This window comes from Salvelinus fontinalis, chromosome 8, assembly GCF_029448725.1.
Source record: "Salvelinus fontinalis isolate EN_2023a chromosome 8, ASM2944872v1, whole genome shotgun sequence".
In the NCBI taxonomy this organism is placed as follows: Eukaryota; Metazoa; Chordata; class Actinopteri; order Salmoniformes; family Salmonidae; genus Salvelinus; species Salvelinus fontinalis.
The window spans coordinates 41,932,959-41,954,540 of NC_074672.1; the positions used below are offsets into that span (position 1 = coordinate 41,932,959).

The window sequence follows — 21,582 nt, forward strand, 5'->3', positions numbered from 1 at the left end:
TATTGATGTGCTACCCCCCCGTGTTATATTGATGCGCTACCCCCCCGTGTTATATTGATGCGCTACCCCCCCGTGTTATATTGATGCGCTACCCCCGTGTTATATTGATGCGCTACCCCCCGTGTTATATTGATGCGCTACCCCCCGTGTTATATTGATGCGCTACCCCCCGTGTTATATTGATGCGCTACCCCTGTGTTATATTGATGCGTTACCCCCCCGTGTTATATTGATGCGCTACCCCCGTGTTATATTGATGCGCTACCCCCCGTGTTATATTGATGCGCTACCCCCCGTGTTATATTGATGCGCTACCCCCCGTGTTATATTGATGCGCTACCCCCCGTGTTATATTGATGCGCTACCCCCCCGTGTTATATTGATGCGCTACCCCCCCGTGTTATATTGATGCGCTACCCCCCCGTGTTATATTGATGCGCTACCCCCCCGTGTTATATTGATGCGCTACCCCCCGTGTTATATTGATGCGCTACCCCCCGTGTTATATTGATGCGCTACCCCCCGTGTTATATTGATGCGCTACCCCCCGTGTTATATTGATGCGCTACCCCCCCGTGTTATATTGATGCGCCACCCCCCCGTGTTATATTGATGCGCCACCCCCCCGTGTTATATTGATGCGCCACCCCCCGTGTTATATTGATGCGCTACCCCCCGTGTTATATTGATGCGCCACCCCCCCGTGTTATATTGATGCGCCACCCCCCCGTGTTATATTGATGCGCTACCCCCCCGTGTTATATTGATGCGCCACCCCCCGTGTTATATTGATGCGCCACCCCCCGTGTTATATTGATGCGCCACCCCCCCGTGTTATATTGATGCGCCACCCCCCCGTGTTATATTGATGCGCTAAACCCCGTGTTATATTGATGCGCTAAACCCCGTGTTATATTGATGCGCTAAACCCCGTGTTATATTGATGCGCTACCCCCCCGTGTTAAATTGATGCGCTACAACCCCGTGTTATATTGATGCGTTACCCCCCCCGTGTTATATTGATGCGCTACCCCCCCGTGTTATATTGATGCGCCACCCCCCGTGTTATATTGATGCGCCACCCCCCCGTGTTATATTGATGCGCCACCCCCCCGTGTTATATTGATGCGCTACCCCCCCGTGTTATATTGATGCGCCACCCCCCGTGTTATATTGATGCGCCACCCCCCGTGTTATATTGATGCGCCACCCCCCCGTGTTATATTGATGCGCCACCCCCCCGTGTTATATTGATGCGCCACCCCCCCGTGTTATATTGATGCGCCACCCCCCCGTGTTATATTGATGCGCCACCCCCCCGTGTTATATTGATGCGCCACCCCCCCGTGTTATATTGATGCGCTACCCCCCCGTGTTATATTGATGCGATACCCCCCCGTGTTATATTGATGCGCCACCCCCCGTGTTATATTGATGCGCCACCCCCCCGTGTTATATTGATGCGCCACCCCCCCGTGTTATATTGATGCGCCACCCCCCCGTGTTATATTGATGCGCTACCCCCCGTGTTATATTGATGCGCCACCTCCCGTGTTATATTGATGCGCCACCCCCCCGTGTTATATTGATGCGCCACCCCCCCGTGTTATATTGATGCGCCACCCCCCCGTGTTATATTGATGCGATACCCCCCGTGTTATATTGATGCGCTACCCCCCCGTGTTATATTGATGCGCCACCCCCCCGTGTTATATTGATGCGCCACCCCCCCGTGTTATATTGATGCGCCACCCCCCCGTGTTATATTGATGCGCCACCTCCCGTGTTATATTGATGCGCCACCCCCCCGTGTTATATTGATGCGCCACCCCCCCGTGTTATATTGATGCGCCACCCCCCCGTGTTATATTGATGCTCTAAACCCCGTGTTATATTGATGCGATACCCCCCGTGTTATATTGATGCGCTACCCCCCCGTGTTATATTGATGCGCTACCCCCCCGTGTTATATTGATGCGTTACCCCCCCGTGTTATATTGATGCGCTACCCCCCCGTGTTATATTGATGAGCTACCCCCCCGTGTTATATTGATGCGCTACCCCCCCGTGTTATATTGATGCGCTACCCCCCCGTGTTATATTGATGCGCTACCCCCCCGTGTTATATTGATGCGATACCCCCCCGTGTTATATTGATGCGATACCCCCCCGTGTTATATTGATGCGCCACCCCCCCGTGTTATATTGATGCGCCACCCCCCCGTGTTATATTGATGCGCCACCCCCCCGTGTTATATTGATGCGCCACCCCCCCGTGTTATATTGATGCGCCACCCCCCCGTGTTATATTGATGCGCCACCCCCCCGTGTTATATTGATGCGCCACCCCCCCGTGTTATATTGATGCGCCACCCCCCGTGTTATATTGATGCGCCACCCCCCCCGTGTTATATTGATGCGCCACCCCCCCCGTGTTATATTGATGCGCCACCCCCCGTGTTATATTGATGCGCCACCCCCCGTGTTATATTGATGCGCCACCCCCCGTGTTATATTGATGCGCCACCCCCCGTGTTATATTGATGCGCCACCCCCCCGTGTTATATTGATGCGCCACCCCCCCGTGTTATATTGATGCGCCACCCCCCCGTGTTATATTGATGCGCCACCCCCCCGTGTTATATTGATGCGCTACCCCCCGTGTTATATTGATGCGCTACCCCCCCGTGTTATATTGATGCGCTACCCCCCCGTGTTATATTGATGCGCTACCCCCCCGTGTTATATTGATGCGCTACTCTCCCCCGTGTTATATTGATGTGACACCACATGATCTTGCCCCTGCAGACAGGGGGAGTTTGCCAGTGCAGACACAGCCTACGTCTTGGCCTTCTCCATCATCATGCTGACCACAGACCTGCACAGTCCACAGGTCAGAACACCAACCAATCAGTCAGTCTGGTTTTATGTATATACACTACCGGTCGAAAGTTTTAGAACACCTACTCACTCAAGGGATTTTCTTTATTTTATTTTACTATTTTCTACATTGTAGAATAATAGTGAGGACATCAAGCCTATTTGATTCTTCCAATAGCCACACTTTGCCTTGATGACAGCTTTGCACACTCTTGGCATTCTCTCAACCAGCTTAATGAGGAATGGTTTTCCAACACTCTTGAAGGAGTTCCCACGCTTTTCCTTCACTCTGCGGTCCAACTCATTCCAAACCATCTCAATTGGGTTGAGGTCGGGTGATTGTGGAGGCCAGGTCATCTGATGCAGCACTAAATTACTGACAGTGTCACCAGCAAAGCACCCCCAGACCATCACACCACCTCCATGCTTCATGGTGGGAACCACACATGTGGAGATCATTCGTTCACCTGCTCTGCATCTCACAAAGACACAGCGGTTGGAACCAAAAATCTGGACTCATCAGGCCAAAGGACCGATTTCCACCACTCTAATGTCCATTGCTCATGTTACTTGGTCCAAGCAAGTCCCTTCTTCTTATTGGTGTCCTTTAGTAGTGGTTTCTTTGCAGCAATTTGACCATGAAGGCCTGATTCACGCAGTCTCCTCTGAAGAGTTGATGTTGATGTGTCTGTTGCTTGAACTATGAAGCATTTATTTGGGCTGCAATTTCTGAGGTGCAGTTAACTCTAATGAACTTATTCTCTGCAGCAGAGGTAACTCTGGGTCTTCCTTTCATGTGGCGGTCCTCATGAGTGCCAGTTTCATCATAGCGCTTGATGATTTTTGCAACTGCCAAGAGTGTGCAAAGCTGTCATCCAAAAAAAAAAAGTGAAAAACAAAAGTGAGGCTACTTAGACGACTATCAAATATAAAATATGTTTTTGATTTGTAAACCCTCTTTGGGTACTACATGATTCCATATGTGTTATTAAAAAAAAAACTTTAAAAAAAAACTACCTGGAATGAGTAGGTGTCCAAACTTGACTATTTAGCAGACACTTTTATCCAAAGCGACTTAGTCAGTCATGCATACATGTTTACGTATGGGTGGTCCCGGTAATCAAACCCACTACCCTGAAGTTACATGCTTTACTAACTGAGCTACAAAGGCCCAAAAAGTTACCATGCATTGCTCATCCGGGATTTGAACTCCCAACCCTTCCTTTTGTGAACCCACCACCACAACTCGACCAGACTGTCATTTAGCCTGTTCATACCTACCTACGGCCAGTTGTTTTTATTAACTGAGGTCCCCACCGTTGTGTTATGTTACAGGTGAAGAACAAAATGACCAAGGAACAGTACATCAGAATGAACCGTGGCATCAACGACAGTAAGGACCTGCCTGAGGAGTACCTGTCCTCCATATACCATGAGATCGCTGGCAAGAAGATAGCCATGAAGGACAGCAAGGAGCACACTATCACACCCAAGGCTAGCAAGCACAGTAAGTAGAGGAGCCAGGGTATGACAAAGAGCCATATATTTAGAGTTGAGACAACATTTAGAATATTCTGATTCTAGACTTTCAGTTAGTTTTAAATATTCCCAGTGTTATGTTAATGATTCTAACATGACTGTTATAGAATGCTGTAATGTCATGTTAATGGGGTTCTAACATGACTGTTATAGAAGGTTGTAGTGTCATGTTAATGCATCATAATGCAGAATCCTCAATGTCCCAACTGTCTGAACACATGTCTCTCTGAACACATGTCTCTCTGACAAACTATCTAATCCTGTATGTATTATGTGTCAGCTGAAACCCTACGCCAACCTTCCCAGGGGGAATTGTAGCCTTACTGGTTGCCTAGGAAACATAGGTGTTGGTCATGTGATACTGTCAACCCAGACCTAATATTTTGCATCATTTTGTCAGATGTTTTTACGTTGTCTGTCCACGAGAGATTAGTTGTGATAATGTGGGCGGTCTCTCTTTGCAGGCGTAGCCAATGAGAAGCAGCGTCGTCTGCTGTATGACGTTGAGATGGAACAGATGGCGAAGACAGCCAAGGCCCTGATGGAGGCTGTAAGCCACGCCCAGGCCCCCTTCTTCAGCGCCACCCACCTGGAGCACGTCCGGCCCATGTTCAAGGTACTGCAGCGTCAGTCAGCCTCAATCAAACCAAATCTATTTTATAAAGACCTTTTTTACGTCAGCAGTTGTCACAAAGAGCTTTACAGATACCCAGCCTAAAACCCCAAAGAGCTTTACTGATACCCAGCCTAAAACCCCTAAAACATGCTAGGTAAATGCCCTCAATCTCACGCAAATCATCAAGGAACCCACCAGGTACAACCCTAAATCTGTAAACATGGGCACCCTCATAGACATTATCCTGACCAACTTGCCCTCCAAATACACCTCTGCTGTCTTCAATCAAGATCTCAGCGATCATTGCCTGTATCCGCTACGGGTCCGTGGTCAAACGACCACCCCTCATCACTGTCAAACGCTCCCTAAAACACTTCTGCGAGCAGGCATTTCTAATTGACCTGGCCCGGGTATCCTGGAAGGATATTGACCTCATCCCGTCAGTTGAGGATGCCTGGTCATTCTTTAAAAGTTACTTCCTCACCATCTTAGATAAGCATGCCCCGTTCAAAAAACGCAGAACTAAGAACAGATATAGCCCTTGGTTCACTCCAGACCTGACTGCCCTCGACCAGCACAAAAACATCCTGTGGCGGACTGCAATAGCATTGAATAGTCCCCGCGATATGCAACTGTTCAGGGAAGTCAGGAACCAATACACGCAGTCAGTCAGGAAAGCAAAGGCTAGCTTTTTCAAGCAGAAATTTGCATCCTGTAGCTCTAACTCCAAAAAGTTCTGGGATAATGTAAAGTCCATGGAAAACAAGAGCACCTCCTCCCAGCTGCCCACTGCACTGAGGCTAGGTAACACGGTCACCACCGATAAATCCATGATAATCGAAAACTTCAACAAGCATTTCTCAACGGCTGGCCATGCCTTCCACCTGGCTACTCCAACCTCGGCCAACAGCTCCGGCCCCCCCGCAGCTACTCGCCCAAGCGTCCCCAGCTTCTCCTTTACTCAAATCCAGATAGCAGATGTCCTGAAATAACGTCAAAACCTGGACCCATACAAATCAGCTGGGCTAGACAATCTGGACCCTCTATTTCTGAAACTATCCGCCGCCATTGTTGCAACCCCTATTACCAGCCTGTTCAACCTGTCTTTCATATCCTCTGAGATCCCCAAGGATTGGAAAGCTGCCGCGGTCATCCCCCTCTTCAAAGGGGGAGACACGCGCGTGCTACGGGTGGGTGTTGATATCGTGACCAGTGAACTGAGAAGGCGGAGTTTTACCTAGCATGGACTTATAGATAACCTGGAGCCAGTGGGTCTGGCAACGAATATGTAGCGAGGGCCAGCCGACTAGAGCATACAGGTCGCAGTGGTGGGTGGTATAAGGTGTTTTAGTAACAAAACGGATGGCACTATGATAAACTGCATCTAGTTTGCTGAGTAGAGTATTGGAAGCTATTTTGTAGATGACATCGCCGAAGTCGAGGATCGGTAGGATAGTCAGTTTAACTAGGGTGAGTTTGGTGGGTTGAGCGAAGGAGGCTTTGTTTGCGAAATAGGAAGCCGATTCTAGATTTGATTTTGGATTGGAGATGCTTAATGTGAGTCTGGAAGAAGAGTTTACAGTCTAACCAGACACCTAGGTATTTGTAGTTGTCCACATATTCTAGGTCAGAACAGTCCAGAGTAGTGATGCTGGACGGGCGGGCAGGTGCGGACAGCGATCGGTTGAAGAGCATGCATTTAGTTTTACTTGCATTTAAGAGCAGTTGGATGCCACGGAAGGAGAGTTGTATGGCTTTGAAGCTCATCTGGAGGTTAGTTAACGCAGTGTCCAAAGAAGGGCCAGATGTATACAGAATGGTGTCGTCTGCGTAGAGGTGGATCAGAGAATCACCAGCAGCAAGAGTGACATCGTTGATATGTACAGGGAAGAGAGGCGGCCCAAGAATTGAACCCTTTGGCACCCCCATAGACTGCCAGAGGTCCGGACAACAGGCCCTCCGATTTGACACACTGAACTCTATCAGAGAAGTAGTTTGTGAACCAGGCTAGGCAGTCATTTGAGAAACCAAGGCTATTGAGTCTGCCGACAAGAATGTGGTGATTGACAGAGTCGAAAGCCCTAGCCAGGTCGATGAATAAGGCTGCACAGTAATGTCTCTTATTGATGGCGGTTATGTTATCGTTTAGGACCTTGAGCGTGGCTGAGGTGCACCCATGACCAGCTCTGAACCAGATTGCATAGCGGAGAAGATGAGATTCGAAATGGTCAATGATCTGTTTGTTAACTTGGCTTTCAAAGACTTTAGAAAGGCAGGGTAGAATAGATATAGGTCTGTGGCAGTTTGGGTCTAGTGTCTCCCCCTCCTGAAGAGAGGGATGACCGCAGCAGCTTTCCAATCTATGGGGATCTCAGACGATACGAAAGAGAGGTTGAACAGGCTATTAATAGGGGTTGCAACAAAACGAGAGGGTCCAGATTGTCTAGCCCGGCTGATTTGTAGGGGTCCAGATTTTGCAGCTCTTTCAGAACATCAACTATCTGGATTTGGGTGAAGGAGGAGTGGGGAGGTTTGGGCAAGTTGCTGTGGGGAGCGCAGGGATGTTGACCTGGGTAGGGGTAGCCAGGTGGAAAGCATGGCCAGCCGTAGAAAAATGCTTATTGAAATTCTCAATTATTGTGGATTTATCGGTGTTTCCTAGCCTCAGTGCAGTGAACAGCTGGGAGGAGGTGCAATTACTCTCCATGGACTTTACAGTGTCCCAGAACTTTTTTAAGTTTGTGCTACAGGATGCAAATTTCTGCTTGAAAAAGCGAGCCTTAACTTTCCTAACTGCCTGTGTATATTTGTTTGTAACTTCCCTGAGAAGTTGCATATCACTGGGGCTGTTCGACGCTAATGCATTAGGAAGGTGTTCTTAATGTTTTGAACAAGGTGTGTGTGTACATGTGTACTAAGGTGTGGAGAATCAGAGCAGGTGGTCAGTTCGGTTGCAGTGTTCAGAAGTCTGATTGCTTGTAGATAGAAACTGTTTCTGAGCCTGTTGGTATCAGACCTCATGTCTGCCTGACGGTAAGGTTGAGAACAGCTGGTGGTTGGGAGGTGCGAGGTCCTTGATGATGCTCTGTGCCTTCCTCTGACACCGCTATGAGTAGATGAGCAAGAAATGTAGATGCAGAAGCCCAGACTATCGCCTGTGCCAGAAGATGACTTCGCCCTGTGTGTGTGTGACCGATGTTCTTTACGAAGTTAAAGGATTTCAAACCTGTGTGCTCTACCTGCCTGTGTATTTCAGCTGGCGTGGACCCCTCTCCTGGCAGCTTTCAGCGTGGGCCTACAGGACTGTGACGACCAGGAGGTGGCCTCTCTGTGTCTGGAGGGGATCCGCTGTGCTGTCAGGATTGCATGCATCTTCAGTATGCAGGTTAGTTGTCTCCCCTGGCTACACAGCTAGACCTCCGCTTCTAAAACATCTAATGTAGCAACCTTAGGCTGGGTTTACACAGGCAGCCCAATTCTGATCTTTTTCTACTAATAGTTTTTTTTGTACCAATCAGATCAGCTCTTTTGCCAATTAGTGGGCTGCCTGTGTAAACACAGCCTTATACACTTTACTTACCAAATATTAATTTTGTTGTTGATCCCCCCCCCCCCCCCCAATCAAACATAGTTCTAGACTTAACATGAACTTAAATAACCTAGAAGAGACAGTTTTTTTGTGTCTTTTATGTTCATCTTTAACATTAATTACCCGCCTGTCTGTGGCTTTGTCTGTCTCTGTGTAGTTGGAGAGGGATGCGTATGTCCAAGCCTTGGCTCGGTTCACCCTGCTCACAGCCAGCTCCAGCATCACTGAGATGAAGCAGAAGAACATCGACACCATCAAGACCCTTATCACTGTGGCCCACACAGACGGAAACTACCTGGGCAACTCTTGGCACGAGGTAGGTCAGAGGGCTTCTCCCAACCCTGCCTCTCATCTCTTCTGTTAGTCAGCAATCCAGCCCATACTATATAGTGTAGCACTTGGTATAGACATTTTAAACAGAACATTGAGGCTCACCTCCGGGCCCTAACTCTCTCTCTCTGCAGATCCTGCGGTGTATCAGCCAGCTGGAGTTGGCCCAGCTGATTGGCACGGGGGTGAAGACACGCTACATCTCTGGAGGGGTTCGGGATAGCCAGGCCGGCATCAAGGGCTTCCCCACCGGGGGAGAGGAGTTCATGCCCCTGGGACTGGGTAGGTCTCACAGGGCTCTTGAACATCAAGGACATTGACTGTGTAAATGGTGTTTCAAGACAGCGTTAGTGTCTCAAAGTGCACCCTATTCCCTGTAATAGTGCACTACTTTTGACCAGGGATCTATGGACCATGATCAAAAGTAGTGCACTATGTAGGGGATATGGGTGCCGTTTGGCAAGTAACTGGTGTGTTAAATGTGTTTCCTGTTGCAGGGACCCTGGTTGGAGGTCCAGACCGGAGGCAGATGGCTCATATCCAGGAGTCAGTGGGAGAAACCAGTTCTCAGAGTGTAGTGGTGGCTGTGGACAGGTGAGAGACCAGAGATGTGTTTGAATACTCATACTAACTGCACTAACTGTACTATTTGTGATGTGAATTGCGTATATAGTATGCTTACTGTTCATAGTATGGATATAGTTAGTATGCCAAAAGTTCCCGGATGTCGTACTAAATTCGCCAAAATATATAGTATACATGCAGCGGACACTATTTCCGTACTTTAGGGCCCATAATGCAATTCTAGAGGAAATGGGCGTGGCTTCACATCGTTTTCAGATTTGAAGAAAATGGCGGAAAATATGCAGCCGAAGTAAGAGAGCGGATAAAAATTCACTGCTTTAACTAATTATGACAAAGGTTAAGAAATTGTTGAACAATGTAATGACTTTTCAAATAAGTTACGTTACAGGTTATGTTGGCTGACAATTTGTTCTCTACGCTGTTCTTATGAACCACATATCATTACAGCAGTATTTTCCAGTATGTTAGATAGCTAATGTTACCTAACGTTAGTTGGCTTAATTATACATCAGCCAATATTCTGGCAAGTTTAACTAACTACCCAACGTTTACTGACTTGATTATTCCCGTCATTCTTACACGGAACCCAAACCGGCTGCGCGCGTAAATTTATTTTGTCCCCCTACACCAAACGCGAACACGACACGCTGGTTAAAATATCAAAACAAACTCTGAACCAATGACATTTAATTTGAGGACAGGTCGAAAGCATTAAACAAACATGTATGGCAATTCAGCTAGTTAGCTTGCACTTGCTAGATAATTTGTCCTATTTAGCTAGCTTGCTGTTGCTAGCTAATTTGTCCTGGGATATAAACATTGTTATTTTACCTGAAATGCACAAGGTCCTCTACTCCGACAATTAATCCACACATAAAACGGCCAACCGAATCGTTTCTAGTCATCTCTCCTCCTTCCAGGCTTTTTCATCTTTGAACTTATATGGTGATCGGCATCTACACTTTCATAGTATTACCACGACAATCGGTAGAACAGTTCATCTTTCAATCACCCACGTGGGTATAACCAATGAGGAGATGGCACGTGGGTACCTGCTTCTATAAACCAATGAGGAGATGGGAGAGGCAGGACTTGCAGCGCGATCTGCGTCAGAAATAGAAAGGAGTTCTATTTTAGCCCTTGGCATCGCAGACGCTTGTTGGCGTGCACGAGCAGTGTGGGTGCAATAATTGAATAACATTGATTTCTAAATTTATTTTGCGACGCGCACGCGATGTGTCCTGTCTGGTCAGCATGTTAGCTTAGCTAAATGGTATAGTCGTTGTGTGTTCTCAAGGGACTTTCGGGTGCTTTCGTAAATTCGCTCTGGCGATCTACTTAGATTCCAGAGCACAGAATAATGAATATAGGAGCGCTCAACACCCGAATATGGCCAGTGTCCGTGAAAGTCGGCAAAAAAGCGTAATTAAATTGTTGCCAGCAGCACAGTTAGTCACCAACGCTCTGGATAACATAACTGCCTAAACAGCTCTGCTAGGGCGAGTAAAATGGTCAGTGGTCTCATTTGTGTCTGGAAGTGGCTAGCAAGCAACATTATCTTGTGTGCTTGACTGCCTTTGTAAGGTCAGAATGCTTAAATAAACCCTACTCGTCGGCCAGAGCGTCCAGTGTGCGCTGCGAGTGCGAAACGCTCTGAATTTACAAAAGGACAATGCTCTAAATTTACAAAAGGACAATGCTCTGAATTTACGAGCGCACTCTGGCACTCCAGATTGAATTTTAGAACACAACCGAAGTCATAAAATGTCTAACTAGTAATTTGTTACGCTAAAAAGCTAGCAATAGGTTGCATAGCAACAGCATCAACTTCCGGTAGACAGGCGAAGCGCTAGTACGCTCAACTGAAAGGATACTGTTTGTTTACAGTGTACTAAAATGAACTAAATAGTATGTACTATATACTCATTAAGTATACAGTATGTTAGTATGGGTATGCGAACACATCTCAGTTCTCTGAGAGTAATGGTGGCTGTGGACAGATGAGAGACCTAGCTCTGAGTAATGGTGGCTGTGGACAGGTGAGAGACCTAGCTCTGAGTAATGGTGGCTGTGGACAGGTGAGAGACCAGCTCTCTGAGTAATGGTGGCTGTGGACAGGTGAGAGACCAGCTCTCTGAGTAATGGTGGCTGTGGACAGGTGAGAGACCAGCTCTCTGAGTAATGGTGACTGTGGACAGGTGAGAGACCAGCTCTCTGAGTAATGGTGGCTGTGGACAGGTGAGAGACCAGCTCTCTGAGTAATGGTGGCTGTGGACAGGTGAGAGACCAGCTCTCTGAGTAATGGTGACTGTGGACAGGTGAGAGACCAGCTCTCTGAGTAATGGTGGCTGTGGACAGGTGAGAGACCAGCTCTCTGAGTAATGGTGGCTGTGGACAGGTGAGAGAGATGCGATACAGTGCTGGACGGTGTACCGTATTTTACTATATTCCGGTATTGATGCACGGACCGGTTTGGGTATTTACCTTACCTTGTATAACGGTATTTCAATGTTTGGTTTGTTAAATGTGTTACGCCACTCCTGCGCATGTTTTAAAAGCCATTTTTATAATTTGCTACTTGAGTTGTCTCTCTCCCTCTCTTCCACACACACCAAGCCCCGCCCCCTGTCACTCAAGGAGAGCAGTTTTTGCACTACCACGAGTCAGTGACAGTCTGCATGGTCAATGCTGCAGATATTCATGACAACGATGCTGATTTCCACATTGCTTCCTAATATAAATCCACAAGGGTTCTATAATTACACTTAGTTAGCAACATCAAAGCTACAGTAATAGCAAACATTTAATGTAACATCTAATTAGGATCCACTGGGGAAACACTGACCAACACTTTGGTTCCTACCTTGTCACAATAACCCCTCCTTGGCTTTTTCTTTCGTTGTCATGTCAAACAACACTGTATTCAAAGTCCCCACTATATTACAACTTTTGGTTAAAGTTTTATTGGAATAGTATAAATACAATCCGAATAGTGAAAGCCCCATTTTTAAAGTAACTTAGAAAGTATGTGTTGACCCCTTACCATACACTGGTCATCAAGCATATTTAGAACTTGTATTATTCAGAAACTGTCAAACACCATCAAATGTGAAAGATATTGTAATTTGGCCACATCGCCCAGCCATAACACATGATCACCATACACCATGTCTGCAGTCAGACATCTATACTTTGTCATGTACTGTATGCTATCTGATCTGGATTGTTCTATTTGGAAGTACATGACCTACCTTTTGCTTTGTTTGCAGGATCTTCACTGGTTCCACCAAGCTAGATGGAAATGCAGTCGGTAAGTGGATCTGTGTGTTTCTCTGTATCTCGGCAGTGTGCATGCGTTTCTTGACGTTGTCCTATTCCTAGTGGACTTTGTGCGGTGGCTGTGTGCGGTCTCCATGGATGAGCTGGCCTCTGCTCACCAGCCGAGGATGTTCAGTCTGCAGAAGATAGTAGAGATCTCCTACTACAACATGAACCGCATTCGTCTGCAGTGGTCACGCATCTGGCAGGTCATCGGAGACCACTTCAACAAGGTGAGTGACTACCTAAAGTAAGAATGGTTTCCCAGAACCAGATTAAGCCTACTTCTGGACTAAGAAACACTTTTAGTGGAGACGCTGCATTGAGCATTGTTAGTCCATCGATAGTATTAAAGGGATACTTTGGATACCATTTTTGTCTCTGGGCTCAGTATGAAGGAAGTTAGCGGTAGCATGCTAGCAGACTCCCATAGACTTGCAGTCATTGCACCTATGCTTCCTAGCATTAGCTCGTGAAACTACCTCCCAACTTCCTTCGTACTGGACACAGAGACATAACAACGGTATCCTCTAGTTCCTCTGACTCTGAGAAGTAGATAAAGGACTTCATTGCCAAAATATCCCTTTCATCTATTAATCTAACCTGATTATGCAAAGACGTAGCCTATCTATTGACTGTGGATCTATGCCTGTGTGTTTGCTACTCTGCCAGGTGGGCTGCAACCCCAACGAGGATGTGGCCATCTTTGCGGTGGACTCTCTGAGGCAGCTGTCAATGAAGTTCCTGGAGAAAGGAGAGCTGGCTAACTTCCGCTTCCAGAAGGACTTCCTCCGGCCATTTGAACACATCGTGAAGAAGAACAGGTAGAGATCGACCAGGGGGAAGGGACAGTTCTTGAAATGGGTCATGTGAAGGGAGAAAAATGAAAGAGGCAGAGGTGATTTGGGTCAATTTTGAGGATATGATGAGAGGGAAAACCCTCCCTCTACACACTCACAACAAACCATTGACTGTTTGACCCCCCTCTCCTCCACAGGTCTCCCACTATCAGGGACATGGTGATCCGCTGTGTGGCCCAGATGGTAAACTCCCAGGCAGCCAATATCCGCTCCGGCTGGAAGAACATCTTCTCTGTGTTCCACCAGGCCGCCTCGGATCACGACGAGACCATTGTGGAGCTGGCCTTCCAATCTACTGGCCACATAGTCAGTGAGTACCGTCAGTCACATCAGGACTGTGGCTAACCATTTTGACTGACAGTCGACGGCCAACTCTGTAGAGAAATGGACTGCTGATTTAACAATTTCTCTCTCCTCCACAGTGATCACGTTTCAGCAGCACTTTGCAGCAGCCATAGACTCCTTCCAGGATGCGGTCAAGTGTCTGTCTGAGTTTGTGTGCAACGCTGCCTTTCCTGACACCAGTATGGAGGCCATCCGGCTCATCCGCCACTGCGCTAAATATGTCGCAGACCGGCCGCAGGTGGGCACCACACAGGCCCCGGGTAGGGTGGGCACCACACAGGCCCCGGGTAGGGTGGGCACCACACAGGCCCCGGGTAGGGTGGGCACCACACAGGCCCCGGGTAGGGTGGGCACCACAGGCCCCGGGTAGGGTGGGCACCACACAGGCCCCGGGTAGGGTGGGCACCACACAGGCCCCGGGTAGGGTGGGCACCACACAGGCCCCGGGTAGGGTGGGCACCACACAGGCCCCGGGTAGGGTGGGCACCACACAGGCCCCGGGTAGGGTGGGCACCACACAGGCCCCGGGTAGGGTGGGTACCACACAGGCCCCGGGTAGGGTGGGCACCACACAGGCCCCGGGTAGGGTGGGCACCACACAGGCCCCGGGTAGGGTGGGCACCACACAGGCCCCGGGTAGGGTGGGTACCACACAGGCCCCGGGTAGGGTAGGGTACCACACAGGCCCCGGGTAGGGTAGGGTACCACACAGGCCCCGGGTAGGGTAGGGTACCACACAGGCCCCGGGTAGGGTAGGGTACCACACAGGCCCCGGGTAGGGTAGGGTACCACACAGGCCCCGGGTAGGGTAGGGTACCACACAGGCCCCGGGTAGGGTAGGGTACCACACAGGCCCCGGGTAGGGTAGGGTACCACACAGGCCCCGGGTAGGGTAGGGTACCACACAGGCCCCGGGTAGGGTAGGGTACCACACAGGCCCCGGGTAGGGTAGGGTACCACACAGGCCCCGGGTAGGGTAGGGTACCACACAGGCCCCGGGTAGGGTAGGGTACCACACAGGCCCCGGGTAGGGTAGGGTACCACACAGGCCCCGGGTAGGGTAGGGTACCACACAGGCCCCGGGTAGGGTAGGGTACCACACAGGCCCCGGGTAGGGTAGGGTACCACACAGGCCCCGGGTAGGGTAGGGTACCACACAGGCCCCGGGTAGGGTAGGGTACCACACAGGCCCCGGGTAGGGTAGGGTACCACACAGGCCCCGGGTAGGGTAGGGTACCACACAGGCCCCGGGTAGGGTACCACACAGGCCCCGGGTAGGGTACCACACAGGCCCCGGGTAGGGTACCACACAGGCCCCGGGTAGGGTACCACACAGGCCCCGGGTAGGGTACCACACAGGCCCCGGGTAGGGTACCACACAGGCCCCGGGTAGGGTACCACACAGGCCCCGGGTAGGGTACCACACAGGCCCCGGGTAGGGTACCACACAGGCCCCGGGTAGGGTACCACACAGGCCCCGGGTAGGGTACCACACAGGCCCCGGGTAGGGTACCACACAGGCCCCGGGTAGGGTACCACACAGGCCCCGGGTAGGGTACCACACAGGCCCCGGGTAGGGTACCACACAGGCCCCGGGTAGGGTACCACACAGGCCCCGGGTAGGGTACCACACAGGCCCCGGGTAGGGTACCACACAGGCCCCGGGTAGGGTACCACACAGGCCCCGGGTAGGGTACCACACAGGCCCCGGGTAGGGTACCACACAGGCCCCGGGTAGGGTACCACACAGGCCCCGGGTAGGGTAGGGTACCACACAGGCCCCGGGTAGGGTAGGGTACCACACAGGCCCCGGGTAGGGTAGGGTACCACCCAGGCCCCGGGTAGGGTGGGCACCACCCAGGCCCCGGGTAGGGTAAAAAAACACAGTTGGAAAAAGGAACTTGAAATCTGGACATGGGTTACCAATCTGGACTAGAAAAAGCAAACACTTGTGGTGGTATTAACGCTCGAAGGGAGAGCAAGAGATACAGCACTGGAAATATCCACCAAGGATTTGAACCAGGATGATGGTATGGGAACTCTGATTAGAGCACTAGATTATGTGTGTCTTAAAGCAGTACCTACGAGGCATATTCAAACTTTGACAGTGTTACTAGAGACATTTCGGTTGCCAGTGGTGAAAAAAAGTTTCCAATTGTCATACTTGAGTACAAGTAAAGATGCATTTTAATAGAAAATGACTCAAGGTAAAATACTACTTGACTAAAAGTCTAAAAGTATTTGGTTTTAAATATACTTAAGTATCAAAAGTAAAAGTATAAATCATTTAAAATTCCTTATTAAGCAAACCAGACAGCACAATTTTTATTTACAGATAGCCGGGGGCACACTCAAACACTGACATAATTTACAAAGGAAGCATGTGTTTAGTGAGTCCACCAGATCAGAGGCAGTAGGGATGACCGAGGATGTTCTCTTGATAAGTGTGTGAATTAGACTATTTTCATGATCTGCTAAGCATTCAAAATGTAACAAGTACTTTTGGGTTTCAGGGGAAATTAATGGAGTAAAAAGTAAAATATTTTCCTTTTGGAATGTGGTTACGTTCCTTTTTTAATATAAATAGTCAAGTACAGATACCCCAAAAAACTACTTAAGTAGTACTTTAAAATATTTTTACTTAGGTTCTTTACACCACTGTTGGTTGCATTGACGGACAACATAATTGATTTCGAACAGAGGTAAAATAGGATGTGCAAGTACGACGTGGTTCTTCCGGATGCAGTGTTACACGGAGCCCAAACCGGCTGCTCGCATGAGCCATCGTGCATTGTCCCGCCCACACCAAACACGATCACGACACGCAGGTTAAAATATCAAAACAAACTCTGAACCAATTATATTAATTTGGGGACAGGTCAAAAAGCATTAAACATTTATGGCAATTTAGCTAGTTAGCTTGCACTTACTAGCTAATTTGTCCTGGGATATAAACATTGAGTTGTTATTTTACCTGAAAGGCACAAGGTCCTCTACTCCGACAATTAATCCACACATAAAATGGTCAACCGAATCGTTTTTCGTCATCTCTCCTCCTCTTAGGCTTTTTATTCTCTTGATTTAATATTGCGATTGGCAACTTTCATAAATTAGGTGCATTACCGCCACCGACCTCGTTCGTCTTTCAGTCACCCACGTGGGTATAACCAATGAGGAGATGGCACGTGGGTACCTGCTTCTATAAACCAATGAGGAGTTTGGAGAGGCAGGACTTGCAGCGTCATCTGCGTCAGAAATAGATCAAACTTCTATTTTAGCCGTTGGCATCGCAGACGCTCATTGGCAGGCGCGAGCAGTGTGGGTGCAATAATTGAATAATATAGATTTCTACATTTATTTTGCGCGAGCGGTGTAGTCTGCCTGTTATCTTTCACATTGGTAGATAATGCCTGTATGGATGGTAGGGAGAAACAGTTGGCTTTGACTGCTTGTACTGTGCTAACTTTTGCATCAATGAAGTCGGCACAAAAAAAAATATAATTGTGTAAAAGATGGCTGTCGTGCCAATAACAGATGGAATGCAAGTGAGTGATGAGGTATACCACAACGAGCAGCCGAGAAAAGGTGCCAACAAGTCACGTTCTCAAGACAACCAGACGAGGGCGCCATTGCCCGGCACAAATCCACTTGACAGTTATGGAAGGAGATCAAAATGTGCTATTTGTCAAAGCACTTACCAATGGGTTAAAGATGAACATGATTGTTCCTCATAAAAACTACCAGGAAAATGTCATCAGAGAGAGCAGTGTAACTCTGTTTTCAAACCAGTCTGCTTCTGACACAGGTCTTTATAGTTGAGTCCTATAGGACCTGCTGTGAGTCATACTGTGTGTACACGCACAGTGTGTGTGTGTGGTGCTAAATGGTTTGATAGCAATGTCAGTCAACTAAATATGAAAGAAGTACACCATGTGAAAATCATGATACCAGTGAAAATAGGTCTGTTTTAATGTGACATTTAAATCTGAGGTGGTCCCAGCAGATATCCCCTTACTGAATGATTTGAAATTAAATTGCCTGTTGGCAGACCATCCATTATGGGAGTCATTGACACATAAACAAACTAGAAGGGACCAGTGTGAGGTTGGGACGGCACCTTTCAGCACTACATGCAGCGAGAAAAGCGTTCACTGAAGCAGAGAGTGTTCAGAGAGAATACGCAGCTTCGTCCCCTCAGATGAGAAGTACGAGACTGGAAACAAAGTGTACTACAAACGAGTTGACTGTCGAGTGGAAAGGACCGGGAGTAGTCATTGGCCAAGAAGGTGTGGTGATATTTGTGAGGCCTGGGCTGCACCGTTGTCAGAGTGCATCTGTCAAGATTGTGAAAAGTAAATGATCATCCAGTTGGAAGGGCTGTTGCTGAGAATCAGCCTCCTATCGAAAATGACACATTAATAGGCCCAAACCTACCAGATGTCTCCAGCCACTGATATAGACACTGAAACTGACACAGGAAATGGAGCAGGGACCTTCAACCATGACAGGTAATACTGTTGAGGGTTCAAATGAGGAAAACGTTCAACAGCCACTGAAACCTAGTTGTCATTTGGAGTTAACAGGGACCACACGGGCAGGGACCACACGGGCCACGGGTAGGGGACCACACGGGCCACGGGTAGGGTACCACACGGGCCACGGGTAGGGGACCACACGGGCCACGGGTAGGGGACCACACGGGCCACGGGTAGGGGACCACACGGGCCACGGGTAGGGGACCACACGGGCCACGGGTAGGGGACCACACGGGCCACGGGTAGGGGACCACACGGGCCACGGGTAGGGGACCACACGGGCCACGGGTAGGGGACCACACGGGCCACGGGGAGGGGACCACACGGGCCACGGGGAGGGGACCACACGGGCCACGGGGAGGGGACCACACGGGCCACGGGGAGGGGACCACACGGGCCACGGGGAGGGGACCACACGGGCCACGGGGAGGGGACCACACGGGCCACGGGGAGGGGCCACGGGTAGGGACCACACGGGCCACGGGTAGGGACCACACGGGTAGGGGCCACACAGAATCCCCAAGTACATCCCAGACCTAGATTACAAACTGCTACATTGCTCTCTAATCAAGTCTGCACTGTACGCCATCTGAGAATGTTGCATCACGGTGTTCCTGTTCCATTGCTCTGAGGGTCTTCCCGGTCTGTCCCCAGGCTCTGCGGGAGTACACCAGTGACGACATGAACGTGGCCCCAGGGGACCGGGTGTGGGTGAGAGGCTGGTTCCCTATCCTCTTTGAGCTGTCCTGCATCATCAACCGCTGCAAGCTGGACATAAGGACCAGGTAAAACATCTGACCTCAGGTCTGTGTACAGGTATAGACCCATTTCCTGTCCGCGTCGTCAAAGGTAACGCACGCAGTTCCAAATCGGAACGTGGTTTGTTTACATGGAAGTAAGCACGATCATGTCCGACTTCAGATGCAGCTTTTGCAAGTTTGCAAACACGTGAACAGATGGTTATTGTCTATAACATCGCAGATTTGATTACCAAGCAAGCCAGCGAGGCAAGGTAACATATCCCAAATACAGCTAGATAAAGCCAGAAGAATGATATACTTGTTGAACATGGCTATACTCGTCAGTCTGTGTTTTTCATGGTCTTCACTTACTGCTAAGTTTACCATGGTTCCGACATCAGTGTATAGTTAGCTATCTGCTACGGGGATTGTTGTTTGCTAGTATGCGCGCATCATTCGAACGTGACGTTTGGCTCTATAGTTGGCTGTAACCAACTTTGATGCTTTGAGGCCAATAGATATTCATGTATGATTATGTGCGTCTCTCTGTCACAGGGGTCTGACTGTGATGTTTGAGATTATGAAGAGCTACGGACACACCTTTGAAAAGCACTGGTGGCACGACCTTTTCCGCATCGTCTTCCGTATCTTCCACAATATGAAGCTCCCTGAGCAGCAGACCGAGGTGGGTGGCTTTAGTTATTGTCCTTCCGTATCTTCCACAATATGAAGCTCCCTGAGCAGCAGACCGAGGTGGGTGGCTATAGTTATTGTCCTTCCGTATCTTCCACAATATGAAGCTCCCTGAGCAGCAGACCGAGGTGGGTGGCTATAGTTATTGTCCTTCCGTATCTTCCACAATATGAAGCTCCCTGAGCAGCAGACCGAGGTGGGTGGCTTTAGTTATTGTCCTTCCGTATCTTCCACAATATGAAGCTCCCTGAGCAGCAGACCGAGGTGGGTGGCTATAGTTATTGTCCTTCCGTATCTTCCACAATATGAAGCTCCCTGAGCAGCAGACCGAGGTGGGTGGCTATAGTTATTGTCCTTCCGTATCTTCCACAATATGAAGCTCCCTGAGCAGCAGACCGAGGTGGGTGACTATAGTTATTGTCCTTCCGTATCTTCCACAATATGAAGCTCCCTGAGCAGCAGACCGAGGTGGGTGACTATAGTTATTGTCCTTCCGTATCTTCCACAATATGAAGCTCCCTGAGCAGCAGACCGAGGTGGGTGACTATAGTTATTGTCCTTCCGTATCTTCCACAATATGAAGCTCCCTGAGCAGCAGACCGAGGTGGGTGGCTATAGTTATTGTCCTTCCGTATCTTCCACAATATGAAGCTCCCTGAGCAGCAGACCGAGGTGGGTGGCTATAGTTATTGTCCTTCCGTATCTTCCACAATATGAAGCTCCCTGAGCAGCAGACCGAGGTGGGTGACTATAGTTATTGTCCTTCCGTATCTTCCACAATATGAAGCTCCCTGAGCAGCAGACCGAGGTGGGTGGCTATAGTTATTGTCCTTCCGTATCTTCCACAATATGAAGCTCCCTGAGCAGCAGACCGAGGTGGGTGACTATAGTTATTGTCCTTCCGTATCTTCCACAATATGAAGCTCCCTGAGCAGCAGACCGAGGTGGGTGGCTATAGTTATTGTCCTTCCGTATCTTCCACAATATGAAGCTCCCTGAGCAGCAGACCGAGGTGGGTGACTATAGTTATTGTCCTTCCGTATCTTCCACGATATGAAGCTCCCTGAGCAGCAGACCGAGGTGGGTGGCTATAGTTATTGTCCTTACGTAAGTAGTTAAGTAAGCCTTGTCCAAGACAAAAAAGCTTGTGGCCCTATGGAAGTTTCTGCTGGAATTATACTAAACAAAAATATAAACATAAAGTGTTGGTCCCATGTTTCATGAGCTGAAATAAAAGATCTCAGAAATGTTCCATATGCACAAAAATATTATTTCTCAAATGCTGTACTCAGTTTGTTTACATCCCTGTTAGTGAGCATTTCTCCTTTGCCAAGATGATCCATCCACCTGACAGGTGTGGCATATCAAGAAGCTGATTAAACATCATGATCAGTACACAGGTGCACCTTGTGCTGAGGGAAATAAAATGCCACTCTAAAATGTGCAGTTTTGTCATGTAACACAATGCCACAGATGTCTCAAGTTTTGAGGGAACGTGCAATTGGCATATTGACTGCAGGAATGTCCACCAGAGCGCTTGTCAGAGAATTGA

The 21,582-nt window shown here is 48.9% G+C and overlaps 1 protein-coding gene across 6 annotated transcripts in view; it reads left to right on the forward strand.

Annotated features, from left to right (window-relative positions):
- LOC129861266 (brefeldin A-inhibited guanine nucleotide-exchange protein 2-like) overlaps window positions 1-21,582 on the forward strand; it is a 42,939-nt gene that overhangs the window by 14,602 nt on the left and 6,755 nt on the right. For all 6 annotated transcript variants that reach the window (XM_055932529.1, XM_055932531.1, XM_055932528.1 and 3 more), the window contains exons 17-30: window positions 2,809-2,893; window positions 4,216-4,387; window positions 4,884-5,035; window positions 8,292-8,420; window positions 8,782-8,940; window positions 9,089-9,236; window positions 9,452-9,548; window positions 12,809-12,849; window positions 12,921-13,090; window positions 13,530-13,681; window positions 13,855-14,027; window positions 14,140-14,300; window positions 19,252-19,382; window positions 19,893-20,022. In XM_055932529.1, coding sequence (XP_055788504.1) covers window positions 2,809-2,893; window positions 4,216-4,387; window positions 4,884-5,035; window positions 8,292-8,420; window positions 8,782-8,940; window positions 9,089-9,236; window positions 9,452-9,548; window positions 12,809-12,849; window positions 12,921-13,090; window positions 13,530-13,681; window positions 13,855-14,027; window positions 14,140-14,300; window positions 19,252-19,382; window positions 19,893-20,022 — 1,900 coding nt within the window. The remainder of the gene's footprint in view (window positions 1-2,808; window positions 2,894-4,215; window positions 4,388-4,883; window positions 5,036-8,291; window positions 8,421-8,781; window positions 8,941-9,088; window positions 9,237-9,451; window positions 9,549-12,808; window positions 12,850-12,920; window positions 13,091-13,529; window positions 13,682-13,854; window positions 14,028-14,139; window positions 14,301-19,251; window positions 19,383-19,892; window positions 20,023-21,582) is intronic.